General features: G+C 36.2%; 1 protein-coding gene across 1 annotated transcript in view; it reads left to right on the forward strand.

Annotated features, from left to right (window-relative positions):
- Positions 1–19,032, forward strand: part of MIB1 (MIB E3 ubiquitin protein ligase 1) — a 94,177-nt gene that overhangs the window by 27,318 nt on the left and 47,827 nt on the right. The window contains exons 5-10 of the mRNA XM_040264717.1: positions 866–932; positions 2,247–2,451; positions 6,850–7,033; positions 8,307–8,451; positions 10,572–10,705; positions 14,594–14,701. Coding sequence (XP_040120651.1) covers positions 866–932; positions 2,247–2,451; positions 6,850–7,033; positions 8,307–8,451; positions 10,572–10,705; positions 14,594–14,701 — 843 coding nt within the window. The remainder of the gene's footprint in view (positions 1–865; positions 933–2,246; positions 2,452–6,849; positions 7,034–8,306; positions 8,452–10,571; positions 10,706–14,593; positions 14,702–19,032) is intronic.

The following is a 19,032-nucleotide window of genomic DNA, read 5'->3' on the forward strand; positions in this document are numbered from 1 at the left end:
TGTGTGTGTGTGTGTGTGTGTGTGTGTGTGTGTGTGTGTGTGTGTGTAAAGGACCTCATTTTCTCAATACAGTAAGTATATATTGGTCACTTTATACATATATATATGTGTGTGTGTGTGTGTATATATATATATATATATGGTACTGTTAGGCACTTTTAGGTAATCTAGTTCTGAATTTTCTTAGTCACCCTCAAAGTTTCTCATCTAACTTCACATTTTCTGTACTTTTCATTATACCACAACTGCTTCCCCATTCACACAAATACTTAATAATTTCTTATTAAAGCTAAGTGGGAGGGAACTTAAGTTAACTAAGTTATGGTAAAATAAGGACTAAAAGTGATATAAATAGGAAATTATCTGGACACGAACTCAAAAGACTGGATTTGGTACCTTCCTTTTCTGCCTTCTGACTAGTTTTGGATAACTTCCTTTATAAAATGAGTCAATGCCTACCTTGTATATCTGATAAAATTGATTAGAAAGATCAAATGAGTTGACCTCTTTGTGGTAAAAGAATCTTTTAAATGGAAGGTACAATGTACTTTTTAAATACAAGATATTTGTTTTAGTTCTTATTTTCCAACATTTGTTTTTTAAAATATTTCAGTGGTAAAGATCCAGACATTTTAATTTTGAACTACAAAAGAAAGCTTAAAGTATGACATAGCTGAAGACCAAGTTTATAGCTGTTGATGGGTGTTTATGACAGCAGTGTTTAGTGTGATTATTAACCCAGAGCTACTTCTGCTGAGGATGATGTTCTGAATGAACACTTTTGCCTGTTTTAGGTATTGAGCTGTATTGAGCTATACTTGAAGCTTTCAAGGGTGATTTCTTTGGTTTCTTCCCTTCTTTGTAGTCTGATCTGAAGTGTGTCCAGGACGCCAAAGGAGGCTCTTTCTACAGAGATCATTGTCCTGTGCTAGGTGAGTTAGCAGACGAGAAAGTTTCCAAATAATGGGTCAGAGTTCATGGAATCAGAAAAGCGTTTCAACTGGGCTTTAAGAAAATTAGTTATCATTAAAGATTCTTAAAGGCATGCTCTTGGTTGTGTTTGGTTTTAAAAGTATTTGTTCTTTTTTAATGATTTTCTTAGTGTCTGAAAGAGTTGTCATGTCTTACTAAATTGATGCATCATTTATAGGGCATACCAATACTATATAAAACTTTTTTGTTTTAATCATGAGCTTGTTGGAAAATGTATTGTATTACCATACTTATACATACTTATACTGCTGACAATAAGAGTTAACAATTTAATATTTATAAATTCCTTAGAATTTAATTCCTTTGAAAATATAACAGCTCCAAAATTAAGATAATATGATAAATATAATGTATGATTAAAATAAAGAACAGAAAAACCAAAACTACTTTCATTTTATAGATTCTTCATTGTTGCTACAATGACCATTTGCCACATTGTTCCGATTAAGCCTTTAGGGTCTTCTGATTTAGCTGTTTCAGTGTGAACTCGCTGTGTTCCTCTTTTCAAATAATTTGTTTTCCCTTATTGCCCCAAAGTGCTGTTTTCTTGCAGCATACCTTAATTTTTTAGAAAAAAGGAGAATATGGAGGAAAATCTTATGGTTTTGATGAGAGATGAGATCATCTCTCTTACATTCAGAAACATTCTTCTTTTGTATTTGGGCTTTACAAGAAAAGTGTAGACTCAACATACACATTTAGGATCCCTCAGCATAGTGTTTGATGATCATGCATCCTTTGTTCCACAAGTAGCTTTGAAAATAATCTTGGAAATGGGCTTTTAAAATATTTAAAAATGCTCTTGAGGCAAAAATCACAAAAACCATTTAGTAAATAATAATAGTAAGCACTTCAGAGAAAACAAAATTCCAGGAGTCTCCTTCATATTCTTTAGTTAGCTATCCTGACTCTTCAACAAGTCATCCAGGCAGAAAGGTGAATATTACCAGTGCCCCGAGCTTTGTGTTCTGATAGTCAGTGTCTTGTCATCTATAGATTCTGCTCCTCTTCAGTCATTGTTATAAATCATTACTTTATTTCTGCTTTTGAGTCTGTTTGTTTTGTTTTCTTTTTTTTTTTAAGGCTGTATAATTCTAGATTTTTATAGTCACATTTTATTCCAAAACATTTTAAGATTAGATAGTAACTGAAACTCAACTGTCTGGGGCTTTTTAAAAAAATTTAAAACAGTGCAGTTGCCTGTTGTTGCTGTGGATTTCCTTGTCCTTGGTCACCTCCCTCTGCAATTACAGGTGAGCAGAATGGCAACAGGAACCCTGGTGGGCTTCAGATTGGTGACCTGGTCAACATAGATCTTGACCTTGAAATTGTACAGTCTTTGCAGCACGGTCATGGCGGATGGACTGATGGCATGTTTGAGACCTTGACTACAACTGGAACAGTTTGTGGCATTGATGAAGATCATGACATTGTAGTACAGTATCCAAGCGGCAATAGGTTAGTTGTATTTCTTAATTTTCAGTAATGGCAAGTGAAATTTGTCTACAGAGGCACTCTGAGCCTACAAAAAGCAAATAATATGACATCACAAAGACTTCTTACAGCTAACTCTTCAGTAGTAGAAGAAAATCCAGAATACCTTGGTAAAGTAGAAGGAAGCAAGTAAGAACTCTGTGTGTGTGTGTGTGTGTGTGTGTGAATATTCTTTGCACTTTTTTCTCCCTTTAGTGAACAGAATACGTTGTATCAGTAATGGGTCCAAGTGTAGCTAAAAAGTTGTCTGTTCCTGGTGGGCTATCTCAGTCTACCCTGAATAAACAGGGTAATAACAGTGAACTCCTCTGGTCCCTGTCTTGTGTTGGCTCACGGTGACACAGCTCTCCCTTGCCACACACTCATTGGTATCAGCAACGCAGCACTGTGTGCATTTATTCATTTCTGTAACCTTCCTTACACACCATCCTTCCATACACACACCATCCTTCCATGCTCCTTGTCTTCCTCTTCTCTGGATAACTCCTCTGCCTCCTGTAAATACTGAATATATGCCTGCCTCCTCTCTCCAGCTACCCTCCCTGGTACATGCATACAATATTTGTCTGTTTAAGCCTCCTATTATCCACTAAAATGGTTATTTATGTGATCTCTAGGTTTCAAGTTTCTTGGAGACTGGGCCTGTGCCTTTTATTTATTTATCCCTAGGGGCCAAAATGTATCCAGTTTACTAATATTTTTATAGTATTTTAGAGAAAAAATAAAGTTAATTTTGTCAAATCTTTATTACTGCCATGTACTTAAAGAAACTAACTCTCCAAGTTTCTTTAAGAGTGGGTTTATATATAGAATAAGAAAAATAAACATTAAATTGCTAACTGAAGTATAGAATTAGCTCTAATTGTGTTCAGATCTGGAGAATATACGTGATCATATCAGGAGATGCACAAAAAACATTTGACAAAATCCAATATCTTTCATGGTAAAAATACTAAATAACCTAAGAAGAGAAGGGCCTGATAAAGGGCATCTCTGAAATCCTACAGTGAATAGCGTCCTCAGTGGTAAAAGACTGAATGCTTTTTCCTTTAAGATCAGGAACAAAACCAGAATGTCTTCTGTCCCCACTTTTATTCCCTCTTGTCCTAGAGGGTCAAGCTGTGGCAGTTAGGCAAGAAAAAGAAATAAGAGGGAGAAGAAGGAGAATGGGAGAAGTTAAGCCATCTCTGTTCACATTCGATGTGATCTCGTGCATAGAAAAATCTAAGGAATCAACAAAAAAAACTGTTAGAAGTAATAAATGAATTCAGCATAGTCATGGGATATAATATTAATATAGAAAATAATATAAAAAGTGTACTTCTCTACACTACAACAAACAACCTGAAAATGAAAATAAGAAAACAATTCTGTTTATAATAGCATCAAAGAATAAAATACTTAAGAATAAATTTAGCCCAGTGAGTACAAGATGTGTACACTGAAGACTATAAAACATTATTAAAGAAATTAAAGATGACCTAAATAAATGGAAAGATGTTTCATGTTTATGGATTAGAAGATCTAATATTGTTTAGATGGTGCATTAGTTTCTTAGAATTGCCATAACAAATTACCACAGAGTGGCTTAAAACAGCAGAAGTTTCTTCTTTGACAATCCTGGAGGCTAAAAGTCAAGGTGTTGGCAAGACTGATTCCTGCTGGAGACTCTGAGGAGAATCTGTCCTGGGCCTCTTTCCTGGCTTCTGATGGTTGCTGTAATCCTTGGTGTTCCTTGGCTGGTCAGTGCATCACTTGTTTCTCTACATCTCTCTTCACTTGGCCTTGTCCCCTGGGAGTCTGTCTGTCCCTGTGTCTTCACATGACCACCTTCTTCTTTTTTGGGGTGAGGCACAAATTTTATTTTTAAATTCATTCAAATTAATCTCTGGTTAGTCAGGTTCAATATCAGAGATTATCTGATTCTGAGAGCCGCATAAACTGTCCTCCGGCCCACTATTTTCTTTTCATCAAGCCAACACTTGTAGCTTAAGCCATCCATGAGGAAGGAACCCTAAGGAGGCGTAGAAGAAAGTTAATTGAGCTCATGGAAATTCTAAAATCTTTCACATAGAAAATTATGAAAAGATGGTTGTATATGACCTTTTAAGGACACCGGTCATTGGATTTAGGGCAAAGGATTTAAAAAGACATTTTTAAACAGAAGATATTAATGTTGCTCAGTTGTATCTGACTTTTGCGACCCCATGGACTGAAGCCCACCAGGCTCCTCTGTCCATGGGATTTTCCAGGCAAGAATATGGGAGTGGGTTGTTATTTCCTTCTCCAGGAGATTTTCCCAACCCAGGGATTGAACCCTGGGCTCCTGGCAGGCAGATTCATTACCATCTGAGCTACCAGGGAAGCTTCTCACAGAAGGTACAGAAATGGTCAATGAATGCATTGCATTAGTCTGTTAGGGCTCCCTTAACAAAATATCACAGACTGGTGGCTTAAACAACAGATGTTTACTTATTTATTCTTTTTTTTTTTTTACTGTTCTGGAGGCTAGAAGTCCAAGATCAGGGTGCCATGAGGGTAGGTTTCTGGTGAGACCTCCTCTGGGCTTGGAGAGGATTGCTTTCTCATTGTCCTCACATGGCACCTCGCCTTTATGACATCATTTAACCTTTTCTCCCTAAAGGCCCTGTCTCCAAATTCAGTTATATAGAAGCCATAGAGCTTTACCATGTGAAATTTGGAGGGACACAGTTCATTCTGTATCACCCTTGAAGAGATGCAGGACATTATTAGTTACTGAGGAAATTCAGTTCACAACCACAATGAGATACCGCTTCACATGCTAGAATGGCCCGAATAGAAACGTAGGATAATTACAAGTGGTGTTGAGGGTATAGAGAAATTGGAACCAAGCCCTCCTACGTTAACAATAAGTAGATGAAGTGGTCTAAATGCTTTGGAATGTTAAATAAAGAGTTAACATGTAACCTAGTATGTCCACTTCCAGGTTTATATCCAAGAAAATTAGTGTGCCCACACCAAAATCTGTACATGGATGTTTGTAGAAGCGTTATTCATAACAGCCAACATGTGAAAATAAGCCAAATGTGTATTGACTCCTGAATGGATAAGCAAGTTGTGGTATATCCACCCAATGGAACATTTCATTTGGTTATAAAAAGGGATGGAGTACTGACATATGCTGCAACATAGATATATCTTGAAAAAATGTGTTGAGTGAAAGAAGCCTGTCACAAAAGGTCACATACTATCTGATTTTATTTATAGAAAATGTCTAGAATAAGGAAATCCATAGAAACAGAAAGTATATTACTGGTTGTTAGAGGCTGGGAAGAGAGAGTTGATTTCACAGTGACTGCTGATTGTTAGGGGGGTATCTTTTTGTGATGATGAAAATGAAATTATTATAGTGGTGGTTGGTTATACAACTGAATATACTAAAACCACTGATTTATACATGTTAAATGAGTGAATTGTATGGTATGTGAATTACATCTCAGTAAAGAAGGGAAAAAAAATCTTAATTTAAGTTCAGAATAGCATGTATTAACACATGTTGTCTTAAATGGCCTCTTATTTGGAAATGGTAAATTAACACAGATTAGGATTATTACTTGCAGAATTCTTCCTTGGTCCAAATTCTTTTGGGTGTTATTAGTAACATAACATTTGACTTTTAGAAAAAAAAATTTTTATTCTTTATTTAAGAATAGTTTATTAAGTACTTATCCTGTATTAGGGCCCGTGATTAGTGTTAGAATTACAGAGACAGTTAAGACATGGTCCTCTACTTTGAAGAAGTTTCCCTTTAAATTTGGATAGATAAAGTCAGAAATAGCTGCATTGAAATGTTTTAAGTAGTCGTGAGAAGTGAATATTCAGGCTGTTCTCAAGCTACAATAGAAAAGTGATCATTTTGCTGGGCAAATTAACTCTCTGTTAAAACCATTACTCAGCATATTGATAGAAGATCTGGATTCCATATACAGTGGAATATTAACCGTGGTGTCTAGTGGGGTGCAGAATGGTGATCCAGGTGTGTTTGTGTGCAATGGAACTTTCACTTTACATGTTTCTGAAATGTTTTAATCTTTAACAACGAGTGTGTATTACTTTTATAACAATTTTTAAAGCATGCAAACGATAATAAATCTAGACAAAATGGTGTCATACTAGTATGGTGAGATTATGGATAACTCTTTTCTCAAATTTGTGTAATAAATTCTAAAAAGAAGTACAGATCATTCAGGATGTAATCGTAAAGGATTGCTTTACACTTTGGATGTGTTATAATGCTTTTCTCCCTCCAGTGGTTAACTGTGAATGTTGTGCTGAAGCTAAGTAAACTTACCGATTTTGAATTTTGGCTTTGGTTTTTAGGTGGACCTTCAACCCTGCTGTTCTCACTAAAGCAAACATTGTCCGAAGCGGGGATGCTGCGCAGGGCGCAGAGGGAGGCACCTCTCAGTTTCAAGTGGGTGATCTTGTGCAAGTTTGTTATGATCTGGAGAGAATTAAACTTCTACAGAGAGGACATGGAGAATGGGCAGAAGCTATGCTCCCAGTAAGTGTATATAAAGTCCTTTGGGAGTCGGAACTATAGCTCGCTTACGTAGTTTTGAAAAGCTTTGATGACTTTAATTTTAGAAACTATAAATTAGCTTAATCCTTTGAGACTTGTACTCTCCACTGGCAGCTTAGCATCTGTATGCCTTTTATTTTCTAAATTTACTTCAGTTAGAGTAACTTTGTTGTTGTTTAGTTTTTTTTATTTATTATTTTTATTGAAGGATGATTGCTTCATAGAATTGTGTTGTTTTCTGTCAAACCTCAACATGAATTGGCCAAAAGTATGCATATATCTCCTTCCTTTTGAACCTTCCCTCCCATCTCCCGCCCCATCCTACCCCTCTAGATTGATACAAAGCCCCTGTTTGAGTTTCCTGAGCCATACAGCAAATTCCTGTTGGCTATCCATTTTACATATGGTAATGTAAGTTTCCATGTTACTCTTTCCACACACCTCACCCTCTCCTCCCCTCTCCCATGTCCATAAGTCCATTCTCTATGTCTGTTTAGTTGCTAGGTTGTATCCAACTCTTTGTGACCCCATGGACTGTAGCCCACCAGGCTCCTCTGTCTGTGGGATTCTCCAGGCAAAAATATGGGTAGCCTTTCCCTTCTCCAGGGGATCTTCCCTGATCCAGGGATTGGATTCGGGTCTCCTGCGTTGGCAGGTGTATTCTTTACTGCTAAACCACCAGGGAAGCCCTTAGATTAGCCTGGGACGATCCATAAAGGGCTATAGTTAATATATGATAGATAAATCTAATTTGATAGAGCCTTTAGTGGAGAATGTAATGTTAAGGTGAGACAAAGAGGCTTCCTGATCCTTCACCCGAGAATGACAGTGACTTTCATATTTCTGTCTTGAAATTAGGCTTGATTCTAAAAAGGATTTAAACATAGATGTAAGCTTTGAGCCCTTTTTGGTTTAAGTTTTTTTTTTTAGAAATCAGATTTTCTTTTTTTAGGCTAGATCAGTGATAGTTTGGACTATTTGAGTTACAAGTTTTCTAGAGGTATCTTAAAAGGTTACTTTTTTGAATAAGATTGTCATGATTATTTTTATATTCTTGTGGAAGTGTAATAGTTTTATTAAAATATTTTTAAAGATATAAAGTTTGTGGCTAGTAAATAACCCATTTGAATATGGTTATCCTTTAAAAGTTTTTTAAATTAGGAATCAAGTAAAATGAATACTTCAAACATGTGAAAACTGATGATTGATTTCTATAGTGTAGACTTGGAAACATAAATCTAATCTTGTTTTTAAGACTTTAGGTAAAGTTGGCCGAGTACAGCAGATTTATTCAGACAGTGATTTAAAGGTGGAAGTATGTGGAACATCTTGGACGTACAATCCAGCGGCGGTTTCCAAGGTGGCGTCCGCAGGATCAGCCATTAGCAACGCGTCTGGCGGTATGTTCTGTTTCGTGTTTCTTTAAAAGCAATGTGGTTTTCATTAGAGCCTTTCCTCATTCCCCAGTTCTGGTACACAGGTAATGTTGTATGTGATCTTGATTTCTCTCAGATCACATTACCTCACTTGCATATTAACTACCTTTTCAGTTTAGTTCAGTTCAGTCGCTCAGTCTTGTCCAACTCTTTGCGACCCCCATGAATCACAGCACGCCAGGCCACCCTGTCCATCACTAACTCCTGAAGTTTACCCAAACTCATGTGCATCAAGTCGGTGATGCCATCCAACCATCTCATCCTCTGTCGTCCCCTTCTCCTCCTGCCCCCAATCCCTCCCAGCATCAGGGTCTTTTCCAATGAGTCAACTCTTCACATGAGGTGGCCAAAGTATTGGAGTTTCAGCTTCAGCATCAGTCCTTCCAATGAACACCCAGGACTGATCTCCTTTAGGATGGACTGGTTGGATCTCCTTGCAGTCCAAGGAACTCGCAAGAGGCTTCTCCAACACCACAGTTCAAAAGCATCAATTCTTTGGTGCTCAGCTTTCTTCACAGTCCAACTCTCACATCCATACATGGCCCCTGGAAAAACATTTTAAACTTGCGCTAAATGTCTCTCTCTCTCTTTTTTTTTTTAATGTGACGAACCACCTTTGCACTGGCTGAGGTATATATACCATGTGAAAATTCCATAAAGATGTTCTTTTTCTCGGATATATCAAGGGCTTTTCCACATCAAAGAGGAGATACCTGAAATTCAACATGCTACTCCTTAGTCAGAACATTTGTTTTCTGCCACAGAACCATCACTTTCTTTGACTGCCTTATTTATTTTTTTAATTTCCAATATTATTGCTAGCAGATGGCTTTCTTTCTGGATATTTTTATGTATCCGCCATACCTTTTCTCTTGTCATTTTATGAGAGGTATGGTACAGGCCACAGTGGGTAGAGAGAGCTGTGCTGAGATGTGAGTATGCTGGATGCTTGGGTAGACTCAGGCCCGTTTCTTCTCATGATCCAGCTGTATATCCACACTCAGTTCATTAGACAACTTTACAACTTACTGCATGAATATAGCTGACATCCAGAAGAGAAGATGGAGCCATAACTGTGCACAGTAAGAAAGTAAAGGAAAACATGGGCTGACCTCCAGCTTTATTTTGTGCTGCCTTCTACTTCCTCTTGATTGTGTCTCATCTTTCCTGCTGTAATTTGCTAATGTGTTTGAGGTTAAATCAGGTGGTGTTTATTTTAACCTTGTGGTTAGATAGCATCACAGTAGGCTGACTTTTATCATGCTGGCCCAAAATTTCATCCATAACATCTTACAGAAAAACCCAAATGAACTTTTTGGCCAATGCATTACATATTGAAAGAGTGAAAAATTGTTAATATCCTTTTCTCAAATAATGTGGATTTGGTGTTGGGCCTCACTTTGTGGCTTCTTTCCTTTCCAATAAGTAGATCCTAGAGGTAAGGAGAACTGGGTAGATTCTCTACTGATCAGTGCTGCTATTTGGAGAAAAAAAAAAACACCTTATGAAAGGGTTTATATAAGCACATATTTGGTTCTTTCTTGTTTTAGTCAGAACCAGTCAGTTGGCACCTTTGAAGTATTTTATTTTAATATTTTCAACTGAAAATTGGTTTGTCCCTAAAATATTTCCCCAGAGACTATAGAGATTATATTGCTTTTGTATCATAATCATTGATTTGTTGCATTGAGGTCTGAGAGCAGTAAGATATGCTGAAGGCCTGAAAGGCAATTTGTATCATTATGATACTCCTGTGGTAGTGTGTCCATTTATAATATCTTTGGTATGACTCTAAAATCTTGAATTATAGTTTGTGTGTAACTCTCTTTTTCTGAAATTTTAACTTGAAATACATGAATTGGAGTAAACCGGGAATAATTGTGGGCTCAGATTTAAAGCAGTTTTATATGGTAGTAATTGTAGCTTGCAAGGATAGTATCTGTAGCTTAGTACCAAAGTAATATTAATGATAGACATAATAAAATAGGAAAAGTATGTATTATAGGCATGTGGGTAATGCTTGTCTGTTAGTAGTTAAGATTTGAGATCTTCCTATATTAGCAGCTTTATTTGATGCTTTACAGAAAGACTCTCCCAACTTTTGAAGAAATTATTTGAAACCCAAGAATCTGGTGACCTCAATGAAGAATTAGTTAAGGCTGCTGCCAATGGAGATGTTGCTAAAGTGGAAGATTTGCTAAAAAGACCAGATGTGGATGTGAGCATTTTAAAATTTATTTTGAAGCATACGCAAAAATAGAATAGTTAAAATGAACCTTTTACTCAGCAGTTATTAAGATATTGCCACATGTGCTTTATCTGTCCTTCTTCCTTGTTTTTCTAAGGTATTTTAAAGATGACACTGGGCATTATTTCTTCATTGTGCATTTCTAGAAGATATTGACATTTTCTTATTTTAGTACTGACTTTTGAACTTTATGATGTCAAAATTTACTTTTAGGTTTTTAAGTAGTGTCCTTTGGGGAAATTCAGTGAAATTTTCTCATGTACATGTTATAATGTTTTAACAATATATTTTAGTAAATTTTATAAGCAATTGTCCATCCTTCTTTTCAAAACATTTAACCTAAGCTTTCCCCCTCTCCTCCTTGTGAAAGTTGACTGTTTCATGGTTCATAATGCAGTTGAATTAGGAATCATGCATTTTGTAAATCTTAATAGTTTATGTTGTAATGTTACCATTCACCAAAGCCATAGTTTAAATGGGTTCAAACTGCAAATTCTGGTTCTCGCTTAGTTATTCACTGGCTTTAGCATGGCTACTGTTCTGGAACCAATACCGTGTCAGTCAGTGCTGGCCAAAGGATTGTAGGTTGAGTGTCACTTTGAATCATTGTCACTGTGCAGTGAGGGCTTTTGTTACCATATCTTTGTATGTAAGTATGCCGGACAGCTTGACAGAGATCAGATCTATAATTTATAAGGTGAAAGTGAAAGATGCTCCATTGTGTCTGACTCTTTGCCACCCCATGGACTATACAGTTAATGAAATTCTCCAGGCTAGCATACTGGATAGCCTTTCCCTTCTCCAGGGATTTTTCCAACCCAGGGATCAAACTCAGGTCTCCCGCATTGCGGGAAGATTCTTTACTAGCTGAGCCACAAGGGAAGGCCAAGAATACTGGAGTGTGTAGCCTATCCCGTCTCCAGCGGATCTTCCTGACCCAGGAATCGAACCGGGGTCCCTTGCATTGCAGGCGGATTCTTTACCAACTGATCTGTCAGGGAAGCCTGACATTTATAAGGTATAAACATCGTATTCCTACAATCTCATGTGGCATTTCAGGTTTGTTGGGGATCAGTTGCAGCAGCATGGCACAGTAGTTTCTTGATTGGTTGTGAGCTATGTCACAAATAGTATCAGATATTAAAGTACCAAATGTTTTTTGTGTTTGAAACATAGAGTCAGACTTCTTTTATATTCACTTATGCAGATTTACATTTTATTACACTTAATTTTTTCTTCATTACTGATTTATTTCAGTTGTTTTTTTAGAATGTAGTACATTCTAAAAATTTAAAAGGAAAAATAGTTCTCCAAGATTTGTTATGAAAAGCAGCATCTCCTTCTAAGTGCTATTTTCCTTTTCTTCAGAGGCAACTATTTTCATCTCTTTCAGCTGATTTCCTTCATATAGTTACCTCCTCATCTTTCAGTAACATACTTCCATTGTTATTTCTTGACTTATAGGTTATTTCTTGACTTGAAGTTATGTTTTGATACTGCTCTGTGAAGGCGAGGATCCCACTTTCCTTCTCCGCGTTTAGCCCATCCTTTCCACGCACATGCATACCTCTTTCAGGTTCCTAACGTGGTATTGCATTATAATTTTGTTAATGCTAGAATTAATTTTGCATGTTATTATTCAAATGGCATGCATATCTGAGCTGTGGAGGATACTCGATTGTGTTTTCTTGCACAACTTTTTGCTTTCCTTGGTGTTCATAATTGTTCTTTAAAAAAAAAAACACCTGAGGTGTAATTTAGATACAGTGAAATACATGGATCAGTCAGTTTTGACAAATGCATACACCTACATAACCCACAGCCCTATTCAGATGTGGAACACTTCCATTGTTCCAAAAGCTTCACTTGTCTCTCTTAACTCCAGGACATAATCTAAACACTTTTGTTTTCATTTGTTAGTAATCTGTATTGTTATTATTAATTCTTCTCCAGAATTCCGTTTTAACTGTGTAATCTCTTAAGACATTCAGCACATCAGTTATGTGTGCGTTTCATCTGAGAGAGATTTCTCTCAGTGCCTCTGACGGGATCCGTCTGGAATGGCTCTCACTCATCATCCTTCAGGTTCCTTTCCCCTCTCTCCTGTGCTGGATTTCTTGTTTTCTTTATCCTCTGTCCCTCTGTCTCCAATTTTATTCTGTTTTTTTGTGAAGTATGGCTTTCAGTAGCTTCTTCAGAAAAAGGGTGCATGAGAAATACACCTTTAGTATATAACTTTTTTAACCTTACTGTTAAATTTTAGATGGGAAGAGAATTCAAGTTTAGATACCATTTTCCTTCAGAATAATTGCATTTTCTTCCAGCATTCAGAATTGCCATTCTGATTCCTGATCCTTCATGGGAGCTGTTTTATGTTTTCTAGCATGAAGATCTCTTTTTTCACCAGTGTCTGAACTTGTACAGTGTTGTGGATCTGTCTTGATCTGTTGCTTTTAATGTTTGATCTTTTTATCCTGGAAATGATGTCTTTCATATATGGAAATTTTGGATAAGTTTTTAATTTTAGATTTTCATTTTAGAGCAGTTTTAGGTTTTATAAACTGAAATGGAAAGATATATAGAGATTTTCCATCTATTCTGTTTGTTGAGATTGTTTTTGCTCCACTGTATTACCTTTGCTTCTTTGTTAAAAATCACTTGACTGTATTTATGAGAGGCTGTTTGTGGGCTTCCTGTTCTTTTCCTTTCTTCCGTTTGTTTATTCTTTGGCCAGAACCACACTGTCGTGATTACTGTAGCTTTGTAGTACGCCTCAGAGTCAGGCAGTGTCAGTCCTCCAGCTTTGTTGCTCTCCTTTAATGTTGAGTTGACTGTTCTGGGCCTTTTGCTTTTCCATATAAACTTCCATACAGTAACTTGCTGGGATTTTAATAGTGATTATGTTGAATCTGTGGATCAAGTTGGGAAGAACTGACATCTTTGACAGTATTGAGTCTTCTTATCCACGAACATGGAGTATCTCTCCATCTATTTAGTTCCTTAATTTCATTTATCAGAGTTCTGTAGTATTCCTCATGTACATTTTATACACATTTTGTTAGAGTTATACCTAAGTGCTTAATTTTAGGGGGTGATAATGTAAATGGTATTGTGTTTTTACTTGAATTTCCTAGTTTATTAGTAATACTGAGCATCTTTTTTATGTTCATGTAGGCCATTTGAAATGTCGTCTTTGGAAAAAAAATGTCCATTTTTCCATGTTGCATTTCCATATCCATTTACACAACATCTGAGGTGAAGAAAAGATAGGATATTACTGCTTTATAGTAGAACAATTGTAAAACAGTAATTGGATATTACTGCTTTATAGTAGAACAGTTGAACAGTTGTGTATAGCTACCCTGGTAACTCATTTACGTATCCTTTGTGATAGTTTGCTTACCATTGACATTTGGCTGTATTTGTTAAGTTTATTTATGTTATACTAGACAGTATCTTTTCTAAAAGTCTTCCATTCACCTCATTACTTTTTTTTTTTTTCCAGTGAAACAGACTCTGAGGTTTAATAATAATTAAAGTAGACACGTATTTAAAATAAATGTGACTTCCCTTTGTACCTCCTTCCCTCTCATCCTTTTCTATTTTCAACTTTTTCATTGGCTAAAAGTTCTTCCATAACTCTTTGAACAGTGGAACTCTCAGAGTGCCTGAATCCCTCCCTAACTTAGAAATGTGATACAGATAACATTTCTGGTGATCTGTATCAGGATATATAGAACACCAACCTAAATTGTTCTCACAGAATCATTCAGTTTGTTGGGTTTAAACCTACACCATGTGTATGTATTGGCTCTTCCCTTTTTGTGACATTCCTTTATCCTTTCTTTTTGTATTTAGGTGAATGGACAGTGTGCTGGTCACACAGCTATGCAAGCTGCTAGTCAGAATGGACATGTTGACATTTTGAAGTTACTTTTGAAGCAAAATGTGGATGTAGAAGCAGAGGTAATTAATCTAAGTTTTAAAAATATTTAAGTAAAAATTAATGTCCTAGAAATGGTCCTTCTGTATCATCGAGATGGATGCTTTTTCATGTTGAAATTTAATATTAACTCAAGGCTCTTCTGAGTAAAAAGAAAAAAATTTGAGAAAAGACAATGTGAAGCATTTTGTGTTTTTTCTGTGATCTCTTGATATTCTAGGCATAACCCTAAGTGAAGAAGGTTGAGTTTGCTTTTCCTATGGTAGGACTACTATGCTGTTGAGAGCTCAGCGGTATTTACCCATGACTCATACTGGGAAAATTGAGGAAAGAGGAATATAAATCACATGGGGCAAGATTTTCCCTGATCTGTGACACACAGAGGGCTTTCCTTGTTTTTTTTTTTTGTTTGTTTTTTTCACGAGGGAACCAGTAAATTAGAATTTGTTTAGTCTTACTGTTTCTTAACCTTAATATGGGTTTTTAAAGATTTTACAGTGTGTGTTTATCACTCTGTGTATGTAAATATGCTTGATTTAATGTAGAACATGTTCTTATTAAAGGAGAAATTAATGATTCTTACTGGCATTAAAATTTCATTGGCTCGTGTGGGCAGAGGGCTTCCTTTGTTGCAGTTAACTATAACTGCATCACTTAAAAATATATTAGAATTGTATTTGTTTTCGTCTAATGCAGGATTATTTAGGAGTAAGCCTAATTCTATCAAATTCAAACTAGGCAAAATGTTGCAATTTTGTCTAAATGACACTCCCATCTGAGGAAGCTATTTAATAAGGATTTCAATGTTAGAGGGCGAAATTTGTGGATCAGCCTGTTTTTACTAATTATAAAAATTTAAAGACATGTTTGGAAACAGAAGTCTTACATTCTTTTTGCTTTTTTCCCCCCAAATGTGTATATCTTGAGTTGCTGAATAGCTACTAAAGAACCAGTGGTATTTTAGGTTATCCTTGATGTTGGCATTTTCTTTTGTCTAGAGCTTGATTTTACATTAGCATATTAGACATTTATAAACTATAGTCAAATTATATAAGTTTTATTACTGTGATGTATTTATGAATGAGATTATATAATTTGACTTTACATTTACAGAGTAACTTTAAGTCACATCTTTCTTGGTTGTGAATTTAGGAGCCCAGTATGTGTTGTAAAGATTTTTTTTTTTTGGGTGATGCAAGAGAGACTTAGTATGATGTAATATTTTGTAAATACTACATTTTGAACATCCCATTTTTTAATGAATCCAGAAACTACAAACTAAAATATTACAACCCTTCTGACCTTTTTTTTTTGGCCACGCCTTGCAGCATATTAAAAAGCAGACATATTACTTTGCCAACAAAGGTCTGTCTAGTCAAGGCTATGGTTTTTCCAGTAGTCATGTATGGATGTGAGAGTTGGACTGTGAAGAAGGCTGAGCGCCAAAGAATTGATGCTTTTAAACTGTGGTGTTGGAGAAGACTCTTGAGAGTCCCTTGGACTGCAAGGAGATCCAACCAGTCCATCCTAAAGGAGACCAGTCTTGGGTGTTCATTGGAAGGACTGATGCTGAAGCTGAAACTCCAATACTTTGGCCACCTCATGTGAAGAGTTGACTCATTGGAAAAGACCCTGATGCTGGGAGGGATTGGGGGCAGGAGGAGAAGGGGACGACAGAGGATGAGATGGTTGGATGGCATCACCGACTTGATGCACATGAGTTTGGGTAAACTTCAGGAGTTAGTGATGGACAGGGTGGCCTGGCGTGCTTCAATTCATGGGGGTCGCAAAGAGTCGGACATGACTGAGCGAGTGAACTGAACTGAACTGCAGCTTGCAGGGTCTTAGTTTCCTGAACAGGGATTGAACCTGGGTAATGGAAGTGAAAGTGCCCCGTAGTAATCACTAGACCACCAAGGAATTCCCCAGACTTTTCTGATTAAAGAAAATAAGCTGAGAGGCTTTAAAAATCAAACATTTTTTTGTCTGATTTTTTAAAAAAGCTATACTTTGTGATTCAGCATTACTAAACCTTACAAAGTAAGACTGTCCATAAATCTGTGTTTCTAAAGACTTGTTCACATGAGAGGTTATGTAGAGTAGGCCTGCAGCGAGGGGGCTGGGAATGAAGTTGGCACTATTTTTCAAGAGTAGGTTTTTTTTTTTCCTTTCTTAATTGAGCTCAAATAAGCAAAACAGTTATTACTCTCCACGTAAGATTGGAGTTGGAGTGAGGCCGGTAGTTTGTAAATAACATCATTCAATTTGGAAACTCCATCTGTTACTAAACAGATATATGTGGCCTTCTACCATACTGCCTCTTTTTTTTCCATTCTGAGCGTTTTCTGTTTTAAAAACCATTGTAGGTAGATGTAATTTGTAGAGATAGTGTGAAAAGGGGGTAATTACCCATCTGATTAAGTTAATAACACAGTTTCCCAATGGGTAAAGGGAGAACTACATTTAAAAAAAGGGTTGAAATATAAATCATTGCCTAAGACTAAAGCAAAAGTTCAGCAAAATTTCATATTTCTAGAATGTAAGATCAACATTGTTATAAATAGCAATATAATTTACTTAAAACAGTGATTCTTAATTGCGGGGCGTTTCTGTCCCACAGGGGACATTTTGTGGGCACGTTTTTGACTGTCATAACTGCCAGGTGGGGAGCAAGGGACTGACAGGCGTGTAATGGGTAGAAACTGAGGATGCTCCTAAACATCCTCGAATGTACAGGGCAGTTCCCACAGCAAAGAATTACCCAGTGCAAAATGTCAGCAGTGCTGATTGCAAATTCTGGTTTAAGCGAGGGAGAAAATAGTTAATTTTTCGAATGCACTTAAAATTATGATTCATCATTTGTAAATTAATCGATCTGTTTGTAAATTAATTATTGGAAATTTTAAACATTTGTAAAAATAGAATAGTTTAATGAATCCTGTGTATTCATTATTCCACTTGAGTTATTTTTTTCTGGCCAAGTCTGTCTTATCAGTACCCTCTTTAACTCTCATTTCCTCCACTGAATTATTTTGAAGCAAATCCAGATATCATATTACTTCATCTGTAACTAGTTTTAGTATGTATCCTAGAAGATAAGTGCTCTTCTCTTAAAACCTTTATTATACCTTTAACACACCTAGACACAATAATTTAACAATGATTTTTTAAAAATCCAGTTTTAATAAAAGCTTTGTAGTTAGCTGGAGAATAAAGAGAAGAATACATTTTGTTCTCTGGGACTCTCATTCTTCATCCTTTAATTTCCTCCTTCTGCATCAGGAAGTGAGCTCAGGATAGTATAGCTCACAGATTGCAATCTATAGCCCGAAGGCCAGGTCCAGCCCTTCATTTCTTTTTAAAAGTATTACTGGAACACAACACACTCATTCATTTATTTTATTGTGTAGTCTGCTTTTGTGCGCCAGCTGCAAAATTGAGTGGTTGTATAGTTGTGACAAGAGATCATGTAGCTTATAAAACTTATATTTACTTTCTGGCCCTTCACAGAAAAGTTTGCTGGCCCCTAGTATAGATGACTATTTCAGATTTTTTAGTTGATTTAAGCTGTTAGAAAGCTAAATTATTTGCTCTATATTATACCTTTCAAATATGTGATAAGGTTACATTTTTTCCCTATTTCTTTTTCTTAGGGAAAACTCAGAGCTATTTTGGAAAGTTGGTTATCTCCATGTATGACCTACTGAATACAGTAGGGTTACATTCTGTTTCCTTCTTAATGTGTAGGTAAAGGCACCGAGGACTGTGGGATCTTAGGTATGTCGATTTGGGTGAGCTCATTTTTTCATTCTCCAGGGACTCAGTATTTTTTTTTTTCCTACTGATGAATATAATAAGCCAAGGTGTGGAGCCCAGTTTTTAAAAGTGAATGGAAGCCCAGTTTTAAAAAGTGAATTCTTTTTAATAAGTTTTTCAAATATAGTACAAATATATACTGATGATATCAGCAAATTTTAAGTGGTTTTATTGTTTAATGAAAGCTCTTTCGAATGGAGAATATTAATAGGGAATAATACTAGACTTTTGTCAAAAAACCCAAGTTTGAATGGTATTGTTGCTGTCTAAAATAATATTTGGGCAAAAAGTTTAATTGGTTTAACCTTCTGTTTCCTATCTATGATAATAATTTGAAGGGGTGGAGAGTTGAGTAAGGGAAACAATTAAGATACCACTTATAGAACACAATGGAAATTTAAGGTTTCATTATTATCTGTGTTCTTATTAAACATTTATCTCCAACTAGTGAATGTTTGGAGAAGGAAATGGCAACCCAATCCAGTGTTCTTGCCTGGAGAGTCCATGGACAGGGAAGCCTGGTGTAGGGGGGTCCATG

Source organism: Oryx dammah, unplaced genomic scaffold (assembly GCF_014754425.2).
Source record: "Oryx dammah isolate SB20612 unplaced genomic scaffold, SCBI_Odam_1.1 HiC_scaffold_22, whole genome shotgun sequence".
NCBI lineage: Eukaryota > Metazoa > Chordata > Mammalia > Artiodactyla > Bovidae > Oryx > Oryx dammah.